Source organism: Colobus angolensis, unplaced genomic scaffold (assembly GCF_000951035.1).
Source record: "Colobus angolensis palliatus isolate OR3802 unplaced genomic scaffold, Cang.pa_1.0 Scaffold311, whole genome shotgun sequence".
NCBI classification, from domain to species: domain Eukaryota; kingdom Metazoa; phylum Chordata; class Mammalia; order Primates; family Cercopithecidae; genus Colobus; species Colobus angolensis.
In genome coordinates, this window is record NW_012116389.1 from 2,250,006 (window position 1) to 2,267,205 (window position 17,200).

Genomic DNA, 17,200 nt, shown 5'->3' on the forward strand with positions numbered 1-17,200 from the left:
TCTTCATCCATGAAGTAGGGTGACAAGACCTCTTTCCAAGGGTTGCCAGGAAGATTCACAGAAATGGCAAATATGGAATCGTCTGGTATATTCCGTGCATACAGCAAAGTTTGGAAATAAACACACATGCCCAGTGACCCTTCCTGAGCTCAAAGGACAGCTTGACCCTCCTGCAGCTCTTTATCTGGTCACCACAATAAGTCTGCAGGTCACCTCCATGAAAGTGAGAACCAAGCTCACCTGGGAAGACTCTGGAGACCAGATCAGCTCTATTCTGTCCTCTCTGTGTGGCCTTGGGCGAGTAACCAACCTCTTGGGGCCTCCACTTCTCAACTGTGAAATTGAGTTACCTTCCTCATTGGATAATTGGGGAAATTAAACAGGATGTGCCTAAAGTGCTCTGACCAGCGCTGATATTTGAAAAGTATTCAAAACCTGTTATTGTGATGAGGCTGACAACCGTGATGCTGCTGATGGTGACGATAGCGGTGGCGGTGGCGGTGGCGGTGATGAACGGGTACGAAGATGAGGAAGCGAGATTCTTCTCTGGCTCATCTAATTTCTATTCACCCCATTCTCTCCCTCTCTGGGGAGAGGATACCTCCCCAGTGCTGGAGAGTGGGGACCCTCAGTGGTACCCCTCACCTCACATAGCCCTGAAGCGGTCCTGTCCCTTTGCTGCAGCTTCGAGCCTCTGAGGACAGTGGACAGTGCAGCTTCCCTGGAGCCTCAGCCTCTGCTTGTTTCAGCCCCAAGCCCCTGCCATGCTGTGCTGCCTGATTCCCCCTCACATGCCTTTGCCTGCACAGGTTCCCCTGCCAGGAGCTCCTGGCTTCTCCATTCATGAGGATTTGAGATCTGCATGCTTATCAGGTGTTCCCAAACCCAACCCCTCCTCATCCCCACACCCTTGCTCCCCGTCCAGCAGCACATCTGAGCCCTTCCAGGTGTGAGAGGAAACCCAGCCCCATAGGCCCAGGCAGGCTGACTGGGGAGGCCTGGGCAGGCCTGGGCCCCCCTCCCCTAGCCGTGGCCTTGTGACAAGGGTCAGCATTCTGCTCACGGCAAGGGTCAGGAATCATTCTGTGACAAGGATCCAGGCAGGGTCTGTGATAAGGATCAGAGTGTATGTTGTACTTGGGGTCAGGTTCAGACCATAACAAAAGGACTGAGCCCAAGAATGTCTGCTCTGATTTTGTTATCGGTGCAGGAGCCCTGAAGAGGCTTCTCCCTGCCCCGGGTGCCCCCACAGTGCCCTGGGTAACTGGGTCAGGGCAGCTGCAGCCTGACAACACCAGGGTTGGTGGGAGTAGGGCTGAATTCTCTGCCCTGTTCCAAGCAGAGACAGCCAGGTCCCTGTGCTCCCAGCCTCAGCCTTTGTCCTTGCCCCTGCCCTCCACCCAGGCCGCAACGTGAGCCGCAGCTGCACCGACGAAGGCTGGACACACCTGGAGCCTGGCCCGTACCCCATTGCCTGTGGTTTGGATGACAAGGCAGCGAGTCTGGACGAGGTGGGCCTCACAGCACCGCCACCCCACCTGCAGAGTTCCGGGGCCCACCTAGGCGACTTTGATCTCTCCCACCAAGGGGTGCAGTTGCTGTCTGTGTGGGAGCAGGACTCCTGGAGTCTGCCCTCCTCTAGCCTCCTCCGGGCCTGCCTTTCTGGGGTCCCAACCCTTGGCTCCCCCTGACAGGGTATGGGAGGAGGCTTTCCCACAGGAGAGGCCCCCAGAGCAGCGAAAGCTGAAGCAGCATTCCCAGGCTGGGCCGCCCCACTGCCTCATGGGAGTCTCACTTCAGCCCAGGAGTTGGCAGGACATGCAGACACCGCACCCCATCTCATCCAGAGGGGAAACAGAGGGGTTCCTGGAAGGAACCAGCCTTGGCTACCAAATAGCCAGTCAGGAACAGGGACAGAGCCTGTTGTCCTCAGTCCCAGGACAGATATCTGTCCCAGAGCAGTTAAAACGTAGGTGGCCTCTGTAAAGACTGGGGAACCTGGTAAGGACATTGATGGGGAGGCTGGAGTCCTCAGCTAGGAGCCCCTCACTGCTTTAGGGTGCAAATGCATGTATGTGTGTCTGTCTGCGATGACATCTGCCCCACCCTCAGGCGTCCTTCTCAGCCGGGCTTTCACTCCACACACCCCCAAGGGCAGCAATTTCTTCAGAGGCCTTTGAAGCCCACTGGAGCCATAGGCCGTCATTCCCTCTTAACCACTTGACTCTTCTCAGGCAGGCGTGGCAGGCGGAGAGGAAGGAGGGACTTGCCTAGTGGCTGTTGTGCTGCACTGCACCTGTGTCCATGGGGAGGGCATCAGGAGAGGGGACCAAGCAAGACACCCTCGGGGTCTAGCTTTGCCCTCCTCCCCAAGAAAGGCCAGACTGCCCTCATCCCACCGACCCCAACTCCCAAAAGCCCAAAATGGGACATTAGTGCCAGTGTCTTCTTTGACATCCTGCAACCTCTGCATGCCTCTCCTCCCTGCACAGAGACAGGGCCTCAAGGGGTGTCTGAAGGGCAAGCAGACCCGGCCCCTAGGGTACCCAGCTCAGGGCTGGCACAGAAGGGAACCCGGGCACATGGCTGGAGACATGAAATTAACAAAAGGGACGTGCAAGGTCTTCATTCTCCCTCACCAACTTGTCCCTCGTAAAGACGTAAAGAGAGGGAGTACATTCAACCCCCACCCCACCCTAAGACACAGTCCTGCCCTGTCTGTGGAAACCAGGGCGCCAGGGGTCAGGGGATTGAAGAGCTCCGCTCAGCTGCTCTTGGGAGCCCCAGACCTCAGCCTGCTCATTTGCTGAGGCAGGGGTGGGCAGGCAGAGTGTGTAGGGCACCCCACCCCTGCCAATACCCCCTAGATGAGCCTCCCACACCACCACCCAAGAGCCTCTCCCTGTCCCTCTAACAGCAGCAGACCATGTTCTACGGTTCTGTGAAGACCGGCTACACCATCGGTTACGGCCTGTCCCTCGCCACCCTTCTGGTCGCCACAGCTATCCTGAGCCTGTTCAGGTGAGGCCCAGCCCAAGTGACAGGCCTCAAAGGAAACCTGGCAAGTGTCCCTCCCACAGTGGAGCCCAGCGTGGCGCAGGCATGCCCTGACCCCTCCACTGTCGCCCCCCAGCAGCACACAGTCCCCAGCTCCTGCCAGGCCAGCCTCCCTTGGGAAAGGCAGATGACCGAGCTGTTCCATGTGTTGCAACCTAGTCTCCCCTAGGATGGCCCTGCACTTGGGGACAGGGCACCAGAGGGTGGGGTCTGCACACAGGAATGAGGTTTCTGGGGTCACACACGAGGCTGAGGCACTTGGGAGCCCAGCTGCACAGGAAGATGGGGTACCTGGGGGTGGGGCTCGTAGTTCGGGATGGGACCCCCTTCAAGGCAGGGCCTGCCCTCTGGAGAACACATGCTCCCCTGCCCCACCCTTGCTCAGAGCATAGGACAGCATTGGCTGGGGTGGGGATCCAAGGCCCCTTTGGCCTCCCAGATCTGCCCACCCCATGCAGGAAGCTCCACTGCACGCGGAACTACATCCACATGCACCTCTTCATATCCTTCATCCTGAGAGCTGCTGCTGTCTTCATCAAAGACTTGGCCCTCTTCGACAGCGGGGAGTCAGACCGGTGCTCCGAGGGCTCGGTGAGGACCCTGGCCCTGGCCCACCTCCCTCAGTTTCGCCCTTATCTTGAGCCACCGCAATCTCCTCTTCTTCCCCTCTTTCTCCCTCTCCCTCCTCCCTCTTCCCTCCCATCCCACCCCTCAATCCAAGGATGGCCCAACCCCCACCCAACCCCACCTGGCAGCTCCTCAAATCACACTCCCCTCTGGCAATAGAAGATGTTGCTCACCCATCTGGGAGCTCACAGACCTGCCCCCACCAGTGAGAAAAGCAGACGGGAAATGGGACACTTCATGGCCACAGCCCAGAGCCCCTGTACCACCTGTTGCTAACTTCCTATGTGGCCTTGGGGAACTTACAGCCTCAGTGTCCCCATCCGTGCAAGGACTTCCATTCCTTCCAACTCTGCCCTCTGTCACCTGCATAGCAAGGGCTCTGTTCACCATGCCATTTTTCCTACTCCCCCCATCCCTGTGCCATCCGGAGTGGGTCCAAACATATGCATTCCTCCTCTTTTGTTCTGATCCTGACATCAAGCTGGTTCTGGGCCTTCCTAAGGAAGAGAGGTAAAGGAAGCATCTAAGGAATTCATTGCCAGTCACTAAGGGAGCCATCTCCAAGGGATTCTGAGGGACCCTCTCTGAGTACCTCAAGCTTTGACAGAGAGCTTGAGACCAGCCCAGTCCCCACTCATTCCTTGTGGTCAGTATCTCCTTGCTTCATGCATGATCCCAGAGGCAGTGCATTATATCAGGGGTCAGCAGTACCTTCTCCCCAAAGAGTGAAATGATCATACTGGAATCTAGGCATTTCAACAAGGGGGAGAGAAAACCTAGGGGACCCACCTTGGCCATTCCCAGAGCTTCTCAGAGGTTCTGTCCCAGAAGCCAAGTCAGACATGAGCAGTGCGAGCCACAGGACCTGAGGAGGAACCTGCTGCCTCCTGTGCACATGTTAAGGATAATTATGGAGACTGGCTTCCTGATTCATTACTGCAAAGCTTTTCTAAGACTAGAAGGAAGCACAGATAACTGTCCTGGTAAAGAGCTGAGCTATGGCCTGGCATGGTGGCTCATGCCTGTAATCCCAACACTTCTGGAGGCCGAGGCAGGCAGATCACGAGGTCAGGAGTTCAAGACCAGCCAGACCAACATGGTGAAACCCTGTCTCTACTAAAAATACAAAAAAATTAGCCGAGATTGCAATGAGCTGAGATCATATCATTGCACTCCAGCCTGGGCAACAGAGCAAGACTCCATCTCAGAAAAAAAAAAAGAGCTGAGTTATTCTCCAAAAGCAAATGGGGGGAAGATGGGAAGGCAAGAACTCCTGTAACTGGAGGGACTGAAGTGAGACCTGAGGAAGGACTTTCCAACCAAAGGGAGTGGTGAGGGCATTAGGGGAGGGGAGGCTTCTCTCTGAGGATCTCTCAAACCAAGGATACAGGAAGGAAGGGTGGGAACCAATGTTCTGGGTACAGGAGGAAGTGGAAGCCAGACAGTTTCCTGGTGGAGGGTGGCTTTAAGCCCTGGCTCACAGACATCTAGGCTTGATCTGAAATGGGGGACTTTCTGGGAGGGGACAGAAGGCCCAGAATACCTTCCAGTCATGCCAAGAGGGCCACCCAGAGGCCCACGATTGCCCTACTCATGGGTCTCCCTGACTTCTTCATGGTCCTCATCTGCCTGAGAAACCCATTCTTCCACTAGGTCCTCTGAACCCCAGGAGGAATGGCCAACCCTCCCCTCTTCTCTTCTTCTTCATTTCTGCTTCCTCATCTCCTACCCTCTTCTCAGTCCCAGTCTCCCTCCACACTTCAATCTGGGCCCCACTCCATAGTCCACAGCCCTCCACCCCACCACACTCAGCAGACTCTTGCAAACTCAGGCAAGAATTCTCCCTCATACCTTCCAGCTACCTTCAATACAAATTGGCATTAGATGAATGAGTGGGTGGGGTGGGGGTGTGGATGGGCAGGTTGGTGGATGGCTAAGTAGGCAGCAGGATAAATGGGTAAAGTAAGGAACATTGGACAGATGATGGGCAGAGGGGCAGGTAGGTAGATAGGTGGGTGGATGCACGAGTGGATTGATGGGTGGGTGCAGAGATGAATGGATGGGTAGATGACTGAATGAGTTGGTAGATGAATGGAGAGATAGGTGAGTAGGTGGATGGACTGATAGATGGGAAGATACATGGATAAAAGATGGATAAATTGATGAGTTGATAGTGAATGTCTAGTGGGTGAGTAGGTAAATAAATGGATACATGGATAGGTGGGTGGATGATTGAATGAGCTTATGGGTAGATATATAGATGGGAAGATGAATAGATGAATTGATGGATGGATAATTAAAATCACCAGTTTATCCCAAAGTATCAGAGGATCTAAAATTAGGGAAAATGGGAAAACCAATGAGTACATTTTTAAGGGGATAATGCAAAACAACAAAGAAATTAAACCGTCTGCACTGCAACTGTGTTTGTCCCCCCAGACATGGGTGTTGGCAGTCAAGGACCCTTGATGGCCCCAGTGAACCCTGTCTTTTCTCCTCCCCCTGCAGGTGGGCTGTAAGGCAGCCATGGTCTTTTTCCAATATTGCATCATGGCCAATTTCTTCTGGCTGCTGGTGGAGGGCCTCTATCTGTACACCCTGCTTGCCGTCTCCTTCTTCTCCGAGCGGAAGTACTTCTGGGGGTACATACTCATCGGCTGGGGTATGGTACCAGGGAGGGCTTCCAGGCTGGGGACAGAGGGGGCAAGGCCTGGAGAACTCCCTAGGGGAAGGGTGCCAAGCTGGCTTGCAGTCCTATGTCTTGCTTAGCTGCAGGTCCTGCCTGCAAGAATATCAGCCAAGGGTCGAGAAAGTCCTCAAAATGTCTGAACCCAGGACAAGTCCCTCAGGCTGCAGCTGCACCTAGGGCTGACCTGTGGGACAGATTTTGTGAACATCTTTCCATTTCCCTTTAGCCCCCGAAATACACAGGGCCACTGCTAATCTATAGAGGGCCTCTGTCACAATTGGAAAGAGAATGTACATCTAGGTAGACAGATCCCTTCAGGCATACAGCTTCACCCCCTCAGTGGAGAATCCCTCCGTGGTGAACAACCTATGCAACCAAAGACAACAGCCTGACAACCCACCCTTTTCTCTCTCCCTCCCTCTCTCTGCTTTTCTCCGAAATCTCTCCTTCATGCCCTCTACCCCTGCTTCCTGTGCCCTCTCTGCTCTATCACTCTCCCTGGGCCTGACAGGGGTACCCAGCACATTCACCATAGTGTGGACTATTGCCAGGATCCATTTTGAGGATTATGGGTGAGCTGCTGCCCCACACACTCCCCCAGCCGCCATCACTTGGGCAGGCCCCTGGGTGGGATGATAATGCCATGTGGCCTTGGTGAGTGGACAAAAACCACAGCTCTCGGGCCAGAGGGGAGGCTGGAGGAGGACCTGGGGAGCAACAGACTCTGGGCCCGGGGTCGCTAAAGGGCTCAGGAGCAGAGCTGGGGACAACTCGGGGAGGTGCTGCTGACTCTCTCTCTGGCTGAGGACAGACCCTCTCATTCCTCCCCACACTCTGCTCAGGTGCTGGGACACCATCAACTCCTCACTGTGGTGGATCATAAAGGGCCCCATCCTCACCTCCATCTTGGTAAGGTACCCTCCCACCACCTGGAGATGGGAAAATAGGCCCAAAGGGCAGGCAACTTAGCCCAAGGTCACACAGGAAATTAGTATCTAGGTCAGAACTGAAACGTAGCTTCCCCACCCCCGTCCCACCAGTTCTTCCTTGAGTGTAAGCGGATTGGGAGCACAGTCCTTAGGGATGTGAAGGAGGTAGAGTTCCTGGATGGCCTGCCCAAAGGGGAAACGCCAGAGGAGAGGTAAGATAGAGAGAGGGGCAGCAAGACCCTGGGAAAGAAGACAGACCAGCAGCCAAGGGGCCTGGACACCTCAGCCTTCCCACTCTGACTGCCCGAACTTGGGTCCTCACCCACTAGGTGAACTTCATCCTGTTTATTTGCATCATCCGAATCCTGCTTCAGAAACTGCGGCCCCCAGATATCAGGAAGAGTGACAGCAGTCCATACTCGTGAGTGTGGGCCTAGTGCCTCAGCCCCCAGAACCTCCATCCCCAGTCCTCAAATCATCCCACATCTCCTTGAAGTCCGCCCACCTCAAACATCCAGAGTCACCAAAGAGCCATATTGTTCTTGCCCACTCCACCACGGCCTGGCTTAGCCCACCACCGTCCCCTGCTCCAGCCCCACTCCCACCAGGCTGCACTCAGAGCCCCACACATGCATCTCCTGCCCACACTCACCTAGCATCCTTCCCAGGTATGCATCTGCTGCCAATCCAGGGAGCTCAAGAAGACACCGATGTCTTGTTCATACCATGTCCCTGGCATGTGCCTCGCATGGAAAAGGGGTGCAATCAACACATAGTAGACGCATGCCCTCGGGGAGGCCCCAGTCTGCCAATGAGACAGCCATGTTCAGGACTCAGTATTCCTCAGTAATAATGATGACTCCTGCAGTTTACATGCCAGGCACATGCTAAGGGATTTCCATGCATCATGTCATTTCATCCACACAGTGCCCTGTAAAATTATCCTTATTTTACAGAGAGGAAACTGACATACACTCCCTTCTCCTCAAGGGTTTTGGAGCATGTCACCATGGGCAGGGAGAAGGGGGCACAGTGTCCATGGATGGACCAGGGCTTGGAAAGGTGTCAGTACTGTTCCCCTTGCTTAGGAGGACTGGAGGAAGAGGCAGGTTTTTTGAGAGAGCAACAAGGCTTGAAGACAGAGCTAAAGAAACATGAAACATGTGAAAAGCGAGGCTGTGGGAAGGCAGGTAGGGTCTGCATGCCCACAGATGGGAGTAGGAGATTGAGTATCAGTGCTATTCACACAAGACAAACCCGGGACGTCCCACAAGGCCTTCCAGCCCTGGGATTCTTCTCGGCCTGCCTTCTCTTTGGAGAGTCTGTGCTGTGGTTCTAAGATTCCTGGCTAGAATGTCACATGCTGCTGGATTTAGGATTCTATTCTGGAATCCTGTGATTCTCCCTGATGAGACTAAGACTCACATTCCTGGTGTGACCGCATTCTCTCCTGCCAGGTGTGTGGGTGGAGCTTCCCTTCCTGTCTGAGAAGGAAAGGCTCAGTGGGGGTCTGCAGTCTAAGGGGCAGCACATTGAGCCTGTGCACCCTCATCCTCTCCTTTGCCGATGGGACCTTATTTCCCCCAACTTACAATGGTACAAAAGGGCCTGAATCTGAGGCAAGCAGAGCTGGCCATGGTCAGGGCCAGGTCTGTGTGGTGAGACAGAAAGGAAATAGTTGTCAGCAGGCAGAAGGGGTGGGGGCAGTCGGAGATGAAGCTCCTCAAGGAGAGGCTGTCAGCTCCCACTCTCCACCTCCCCATAAGCCTTTGATTTAAAGAAAGCCTCCATCTGTTAGCCTCGGGTGCGTGGGATAGTTTTGCAGCCGAAGAGGCGTGGGCAGTGCTCGGGATCTTGGCATGGCTGAGAACCAGGTCCAGGAAGGGGTGGGATGGGCAAGGCCAGCTCCTCTGCCCCCAGCTTGCTGTGGGACCTCAGGCCTTGGGCTAGGCTTCCTTGGACTGACTGCTAAGACAGGAGAGACAGAGTCAGAGACCCTCCCTATCCACATCCCACCTCTCCTAGCCAGGGATCTATGGGCTCACACTGCCTGAATCAGCTATGAGGTCAGGTGGCTGGGAGGCCTGAACCAGGAAGAGCCCTGGACCATGGGAGGGGGTGAGCATTTAGAATGAATACTGACCCTACTGAGCATACAAGGCTGTGAAGGAGAATCTGGTCCTTCAGAGCACGCTGGGAGTATATGCAATCCCAGAGAAGCTGGCAACTTCTGGAGAAGCAGACACAGCAGAAAAAACACAGACAGAGGGTGATACTGATTAATTCTGGGTTGTCCCTGGTGATCAGGCATGAACTTGGGTCCCCATCACCCTCCCAAGTGGCCCTGGGCATATGTGGTCAGCACCCCAGTTAGAAAGACTTGCTTCCTAGTACGTCTTCTCTCATGGTCTCTCATGGATGCACTGTGCTTCATAGTACCCAAAACACTTCCAAGTTCATAGTGAGCCCCTGTTTCTATAATTTGACTATGTCAAGCATACACTTACTGCGTTATACAAATTGGAAAAACTGAGACCAGGAGAGGAAGAACCAGAATCTCTCGTTGCCTAAGAGATTTTCTACTGCTCTTGATGGCTGAGAGCATCCTCTACTGCAATGATGAGGTAAGCCTCTCCCAGACCAGTGGGCCCAGGCAACAGAACTCCCAATAGTGGATTTCAGCTAACATGTCTCTGTTAGCATCATTCTCACTGCACTCTCCTTTACTTCTTACCCTCTCTCCTCCAGAAGGGTGAGAATAGAGGGGGTTTTTTTCTCTCTCAGGCTTCCCTCCAGGCCAGGAGCGCTGGGGGCAGAAGGGCAGAGGCACTGCAGCTGTGGAACAGGAACAGAGAAAGGCATAATATTTAGAGGAACCTACAGTCCATCCTCACACATCCTGGTCATTGTCTCCATCTTCTGTGCCTCCAGCTGCCCCCATGCCATGCCCTATCAAATCCACATGTGTGGACACACCGACCCATGGCCTGTCCCTCCCCTGTCTCCAGGAGGCTGGCCAGGTCCACACTCCTGCTGATCCCCCTGTTTGGAGTGCACTACATCATGTTCGCCTTCTTTCCTGACAATTTTAAGCCTGAAGTGAAGATGGTCTTTGAGCTCGTCGTGGGGTCTTTCCAGGTATGGGCTGTTGACTTAAGGCTGCATTCTTCCCTGGCTTTTAAGGGAATTCAACCTGGAGTCTTGGCCCTTGCCACTGGATTCCAATCTTTTTACTGTAGTAAGTATTAGATAAGCACCTACTTTGTGCTTAGCTCTTTCCTTAACCAGGGGAACACAGGGGCTGGAGCCAGGGGAGGGGCAGGGCTGGGGGCTTCCTGTCTGTCTACCTCACCTGTCCTGCACTCTTCCTTCTCAGGGTTTTGTGGTGGCTATCCTCTACTGCTTCCTCAATGGTGAGGTAAGCTCCTCCCAGTCCTTGGTGCTCAGGCAATGGAACTCCCAGGACCAGGGTCCAGAAATACTGGTGGGATATGTGCAGAGCAAGGACGGGTTAAACCTTGCTACTACAAGTATGGTCCTCAAACTAGTAGCACTGGTGTCACCTAGGCCCTTGTTAAAAATGCACATCTCTTGGACCACCCCAGACCTGCTAGCTTAGAATCTGCATTTTAATAATTATTTAAAAAAAAAAAACAAACAGGTTTTTACTAAACCCCAGGGGGATTCCTGTGCACAACAGAGTTTGAGAAACACCTAGTTAAGGGGCTGTGTGCAGTGAATGGGGAGGGGTAAGGCTTCCAATGAAGGTTGAGTTGCTGTAGAGCTCTGGTTGCTATACACAAAAACCCACTCAAGTGAGCTGGAGACCCAGCATGGGAAGAATTGGGGTACAGGCACCCCTAGGCAGCATATCCCTCTCTCTCCCTGGACTGTATTCTCGGATCCTCTTTGCCTCTCACCTCCTACCATTCCAAGGCCTCATTTTGAACCTGGCCTCAACCCAGTCCCAAGTGTGCACCGCCCGAGGCAGCATCGGGGTCTCTCCATTTTGATTTCCTGAAGAGGATAACACTGGCTAGTTCAGAACCCTAAGTCCAGGGCAGCCCAATCAGCAGTGGAAGAGGCTCCACAGCAGCGGACCTGACCACCTTCCCCTCTCCTAGGTGCAGGCGGAGCTGAGGCGGAAGTGGCGGCGCTGGCACCTGCAGGGCGTCCTGGGCTGGAACCCCAAATACCGGCACCCGTCGGGAGGCAGCAACAGCGCCACGTGCAGCACGCAGGTCTCCATGCTGACCCGCGTCAGCCCCGGTGCCCGCCGCTCCTCCAGCTTCCAAGCCGAAGTCTCCCTGGTCTGACCACCAGGATCCCAGGGGCCCAAGGCGGCCCCTCCCGCCCCTTCCCACTCACCCCGGCAGACGCCGGGGATAGAGGCCTGCCTGGGCGCGGCCAGCCCCGGCCCCGGGCTCGGAGGCTGCCCCCCGGCCCCCTGGTCTCTGGTCCGGACACTCCTAGAGCACGCAGCCCTAGCGCCTGCCTGGAGCGTTTCTGGCAAGTAAGAGAGATGGGAGCTCCTCTCCTGGAAGATTGCAGGTGGAACTCAGTCATCAGACTCCTCCAAAATCCCCCTGCGCCAATCAAGGGCAAAAAGTCTACATACTTTCATCCTGACTCCGCCCCCTGCTAGCTCTTCTGCGCAATCGGAGGAAAGCAACCGGTGATCCTCAAACAACGCCGGTGTGATCTGAGGGCAGAAAGGTTCTGCCCCGGAAAAGGTCACCAGCACCAACACCACGGCAGTGCCTGAAATTTCACCATTGCTGTCAAGTTCCTTTGGGTTAAGCATTACCACTCAAGCATTTCACTAAAGATGCAGGTCACTACCCACATTCTCTCTAACCCTTAACTACCCGTTCTTCAAAGTGGGTTATTCTGGAGTTTTCGTTTGGGGACCACAGTTGTTTTAGTGGTTCCCCACCGAGGTGGAGTGGACCCAGGGTCAGTCTGGTGGGAGGACGATGCAACCCAAGGACTGAGGGACTCTGAAGCCTCTGGGAAATGAGGAGGTAGCCACCAGCGAATGCAAGGTCTCAGACTAAGCCTAACTGCTCTGCAAGTCTCAGTGGCTTCATCTGTCAAGTGGGATCTGTCACACCAGCCATACCCATCCCTCTGTGCTGTGGAAGCAACAGGAATCAAGAGCTGCCCTCCTTGTCCACCAACCTATGTGCCAACTGTTGTAACTAGGCTTGGAGATGTGCACCCATGGGCTCTGACAGAGAGCAAATACCTCATCCTGCTACACATACAGGATTTGAACTCAAATCTGGCTGATAGGAAAGTGAAAGCACAGACTCTTACTGCTAACTTTTGTGTATTGTAACCAGCCGGATCCTCTTGGTTATTTGTTTACCACATATATTATTAATACCATTATCCCTAAATCTCCCTTCCCACCCCACCCTCCCTGGAGTGTGGCTGAGGAGGCCTCCAGCCCATGTATCATCTGGACGGGAGCCTGCTGGTCACAGCCTCCTCTGTCTGCCCTTCACCCTGGTGGCCACTCAGCTTCCTACCCACACCTCCCTCAGAAGATCCCCTCAGGACTGCAACAGGCTTGTGCAACAATAAATGTTGGCTTGGTCTGGCTTGGTTCCCCTGGTGTTTGATGTTCTCATATGGCCTAAAATGGGACCAGCTTCCAACTTGGAGCCATATTCCCCCACCCAAAGGATGGGTGATCTAATACCTTACTGAAACCAGATGCCTCCACTCTTTTGGCTTTTGACAGAAATCCATATTTTCATATGAGGCATTCACAGTTCTAAGGGCCTTCAGCTCCCATCTTTTTGAGTGGTATCCTCTCTCCTCTGCGTGTGATGAAGTAAGACCAGGTCCCCATTGTGGCCCCCCACTCCTTAAATCCAGCCAAAAAAGACCATTATAATCTCAGATCATACAAAGCAGCTGGCAGAGCTGCCCAGAGTCCCAGAAATTGTTGAGTGTGAGTGTTTCACAGGCCGCAGTCATTCCTGCAAACAAGGGTCTAGGATGACCATGTTGCGATTACCCAGGGCTCAGCCAAAAGGAGCTAGGTAGTGGACAAAACAAATGTCAACAACACAAGTTGAGTGAGCAGAGACAATATGCCACTAATAAAAAGGTTTAGACACAGAGGCAGTATGGCAAATAACATCAGTCAGCAAGAGATGTCTCCAAAGCTGTTGCCCATGCTGACCTCCTTGGGTCCCACCTCCTGCAAACTTGCTAGAGGAGCAGAAGAGGGATGTCAGGCTGGTAAAATGTGGTCAGAATGGCTGGTGAAGGCTCAGATCTGCCTGCCCAGCTTCTTCAATGCTTTGTCTGACCCAGTACCATCCCAGGACCCATCATCAATGACAATTCCAACCAGCATCCTCAGAGGCCAGATTCAGGGGTGTTCAGGTCAGAATAGAAGTGACTGTGAGCCATGGGCAGAGGCACCTCCAGGGAAATGCTCTTTGATCAGTTGCCCAGCATATCCAGGAGTGGCACGGTCTCTCCATCTAGATTCACACTCCATGCCCTGCCCTGTGCATGGTCAGTCATAAGACTGAGAAGGAGGCATTGTCCCTAACCTTGACCTCAGGTATCCCCAGGACTGCTAGAGAGAACATTCTCAGTAGCCCCCACCCCTGCCCAGACCAGCAGTGGTGACCACCTATGAGGTACTGGTGGTAGAGAGCTGAGCTGGGGCATCTAGAACTTGTTTCATTCTTCCCTGAGCATCTTCTTCTTCTTTTTTTTTTTTTTTTTTTTTTTTTTGAGATGGAGTCTCACTCTGTCACCCAGGCTGGAATGCAGTGGTGTGATCTTGGCTCATTGCGACCTCCACCTCTCAGGTTCAAGCAATTCTCCTGCCTCAGCCTCCTGAGTAGCTGGGACTACACGCGTACACCATCACACCTGGCTCATTTTTGTATTTTTAGTAGAGATGAGGTTTTGCCATGTTGGCCAGGCTGGTCTCGAACTCCGGACCTCAGGTGATCCGCCCATGTCGGCCTCCCAAAGTGCTGGAATTACAGGTGTGAGCCACTGCACCCAGCCTGCTGACCCTGAGCATCTTGCATTCCCGCCACTCCAAGGCATAGGAGTTGAGAGATAGGGGACAACCTGTCCATGCTCCCCTCACCCAACTGGGGCACGTCTCTCTCTCTCTCTCTCTCTCTCTCTCTCTCTCTCTCTCTTTGTCTCTCTGGATTCCCTCCTCCCACTCCCTACTTGGTGCCTCTCTGAACTGCTTCCAGAGACCTTGTCCACCCCGTACTTCTCAATAAGGTCCAGAAGACCCAGCCCTTGTCATTTAATCCCAATTCTGCTTCAGACTTTCTCAGAGATCATGGGCAGGTCTCCTGAGTATGAATCTCTCAATCCACCTGCACAATAGGGAGGGTTCTAGATGACTTTGCTTAGCCCCTGGCTAAGGCACAGGTGGCTAATGAGGAGGGGCTGCCCAGAGCCTTCTGCCACCCACTCTGCCCCCCTGGGCTCAGAGGGAGGACAGCAGCTGGTGGGAGGAGCCCCAAGCAGTTGGGGGCTGAGGCATACACAGAGGATGGAGGCTGTGCAGAAAACAAGGTCAGAGACCCAGCAGGACTCCTTGAGAGATGAACTCAGGCCAGTAGAAGAAAGGAGAAGGGAGAGGGGGGACAGAAATGCAGAGGAAAGGGCAGCACCTTGCCTTCCAGGTTAGGACCCTATAGACTGCCTGCGCTGTGTGAAGGCTGAGAGGCGCCCCGACACCACACTGTACCTGTCCCACCCACCACAGTCCCTGATATCCCCCGTATTCGTGTGTCATGGCTTTGGGGTAAGGCAGACAGCCTGGGTAGGGGACCAGTTGTCAGCCAAGAGGGTGGAGAGTGAATGAAGCAGAGAGCCAAGATGTGGGCAACAAAAGGGAGGACGTAGGTGGGGCCCTGCTCAGAGAGGCTATGGGAAAGGGCAAAGCTTAGTGATGAGCATTTAAGTATGGTGAGAAGCCGAAACACAGTCTCCCAGGCCGGAACAACTGTGGAGTAATGGGGTTGGCCACAAGCAGGACTTTTCCTGGTACCCTGCTTCTCCCCATGCCCCGCCTGCTCCCAGGTCCCTGGCCAGGTACCTGTGGGGCCAGGCCAACTCATCTCTATCGCCCCCTGGTGGATGCTTTAAGGACTTCACTAAGGTTAGGCTTGGTGCCCAAACACCCGGGTGGAGGCCCATTCCTAGGAGGCCAGGTGACCCAGAGGGAGGGCCTCTCTCCTGAGTGCCATGCAGAGTGAGATACAAGAGGGAGGAGGCAGTGAGGCGGTGAGGCCACAGGACTGATTCTCAAGCTTTAGTCTGAAATTAAGGTGACCCTTAGACCCAGGCCACTGACCTCTGCTGCACACAAACCCTGCCGCAGACCCAGCTGTAACCCCCGGTAGAGCCCAGCCTCTGACTGGCCACAGGCTGGACCCTAGCCACTGACTGAGCCCTAAGCCCAGTCCCTGAGGGCAAAGCCCAGTTGACTCATGTGGGTACCTCCTGGAAAGACAAGGACAAGGAGCACCCCACCATCCCCATGCAGAGAGCCACCATCCCCTCCACAGCAGAGGCCACCATCTGGGTGATTCCTGCCACTCCAGGGCACGAAGGAGGGTGGCCCAAGGAGGGTGGCCAGTTTGCCAGCAGGATGGATAGGGGACAGTGTCTCAGGTGAGGCAACATCGAGGTGGTCTCTGAGGGCTAGGTACGGGTCTCTGGGTCCCAAGGGAACATGATGGGTGCCAGGGATACCTGAATCCTAGAGGGCAGGCACAGGGGTGCTTTCCAGCAGGAGCACAGTGGAGGTTTCCTAAGTGAGGCCGAGGGGATGATGGCAGGTTTGGGGCAGGCCACTCTGGCTACTGAGAAGAGCCCAAGGGGCAAGCTGGGAAAAGCTGTCAGTTCCCCATCCAGGTGAGGAGGAGGAGGGCTGGGGAAATGATGACCTGGTTTGGGATATGCTGAATGTAATGTTTGCAGGACATCTGGGAAGAAGCTCCAAGGCTATTGGAATCAGGACCTAAAGTGAAACAGAGGTCGGGTGGCAGGTGGGGACGCAGGGCAGCCCCCTTTGGGGGGGTGTGGAGGGAGTGTATATCCCCAGGGACCCCCATCTGCTCTGCTGGCAGGGGTGGGGTGAAGAGTCAGAATCAGCCCCTCCATTCTCACCACTCGCCCAGGGCCTATTTTAATGAACAATGACCCAGCCTCCCCCAATGTGGGAACAGGAACTGCTCTTATCTCTCCCGGGGGAGGGGGCCGGAGCCACAGCTGGCAGTCATTAAACACCCCAATCAGGCCAGGATGGCCAAGATATTAATAGGCAGGAGCCAGTGACCCTGGAGACACAGCCTCCTAGGAAGAGGGACAGTAACCCCAGCAGGCTATGGGGATGAGGAAGATAGGTCAGAAGGCCACCCTGGCAATGCCCCAGCCTCTACACAGGACAGATGGGGTAACCAAAGGCCATAGAAGGGAAAGGACATGCTTGAGTCACCAGGAAAGTCACTGATAGAGCCTGGCCTTGAACCCGGTTCTCTAAACCCCAGAGCCCTGCCTCTTCCATTACACACATCATCATAGCCGAGACCATTTGGGGTGCCCTGTGTGGAAACACATGAAGAGCAGGCCTAATCAGTGACGCCGGCTCTTTGTTTAAAATCTTGATACTTTGCTCATTATTATGTTTTGCATTAATTTTTATATTTAAAAAATACTAGATTAAAATATTATCTTGATCACTGAGGTTTTTTTCCACCCCTTTCAATTTTGCAGCTGAAGCAAGTACCTTGCTTGCCTCACTCTAATCCCAGCCCAGCTCCCGTTGTTCCCAGCATCCCCGTGTCCCGGGATATCAGCATGGAAGAAACTCTGGAGAGCTCCAGACTGG

General features: G+C 54.3%; 1 protein-coding gene and 1 long non-coding RNA gene across 5 annotated transcripts in view; one reads left to right on the forward strand and one right to left on the reverse strand.

Moving 5' to 3' along the window:
* VIPR1 (vasoactive intestinal peptide receptor 1) overlaps positions 1 to 12,909 on the forward strand; it is a 34,607-nt gene extending 21,698 nt beyond the window's left edge. For 2 of the 4 annotated variants that reach the window (XM_011950946.1, XM_011950947.1), the window contains exons 4-13: positions 1,405 to 1,511; positions 2,918 to 3,021; positions 3,516 to 3,648; positions 6,193 to 6,346; positions 6,885 to 6,945; positions 7,216 to 7,282; positions 7,632 to 7,723; positions 10,311 to 10,440; positions 10,679 to 10,720; positions 11,427 to 12,909. In XM_011950946.1, the coding sequence (XP_011806336.1) occupies positions 1,405 to 1,511; positions 2,918 to 3,021; positions 3,516 to 3,648; positions 6,193 to 6,346; positions 6,885 to 6,945; positions 7,216 to 7,282; positions 7,632 to 7,723; positions 10,311 to 10,440; positions 10,679 to 10,720; positions 11,427 to 11,618 (1,082 nt within the window). In that variant the 3' untranslated portion in view covers positions 11,619 to 12,909. The remainder of the gene's footprint in view (positions 1 to 1,404; positions 1,512 to 2,917; positions 3,022 to 3,515; positions 3,649 to 6,192; positions 6,347 to 6,884; positions 6,946 to 7,215; positions 7,283 to 7,631; positions 7,724 to 10,310; positions 10,441 to 10,678; positions 10,721 to 11,426) is intronic. The other 2 variants (XM_011950948.1, XM_011950949.1) reach the window with 2 other exon arrangements.
* LOC105518096 lies at positions 6,310 to 7,997 on the reverse strand. The gene is made up of 3 exons (XR_001002773.1): positions 7,955 to 7,997; positions 7,411 to 7,485; positions 6,310 to 6,372 (listed from the first exon to the last, which is right to left on the reverse strand). It is a non-coding gene; the product is annotated as an uncharacterized LOC105518096 (long non-coding RNA).
* Positions 12,910 to 17,200: the final 4,291 nt, after the last annotated feature.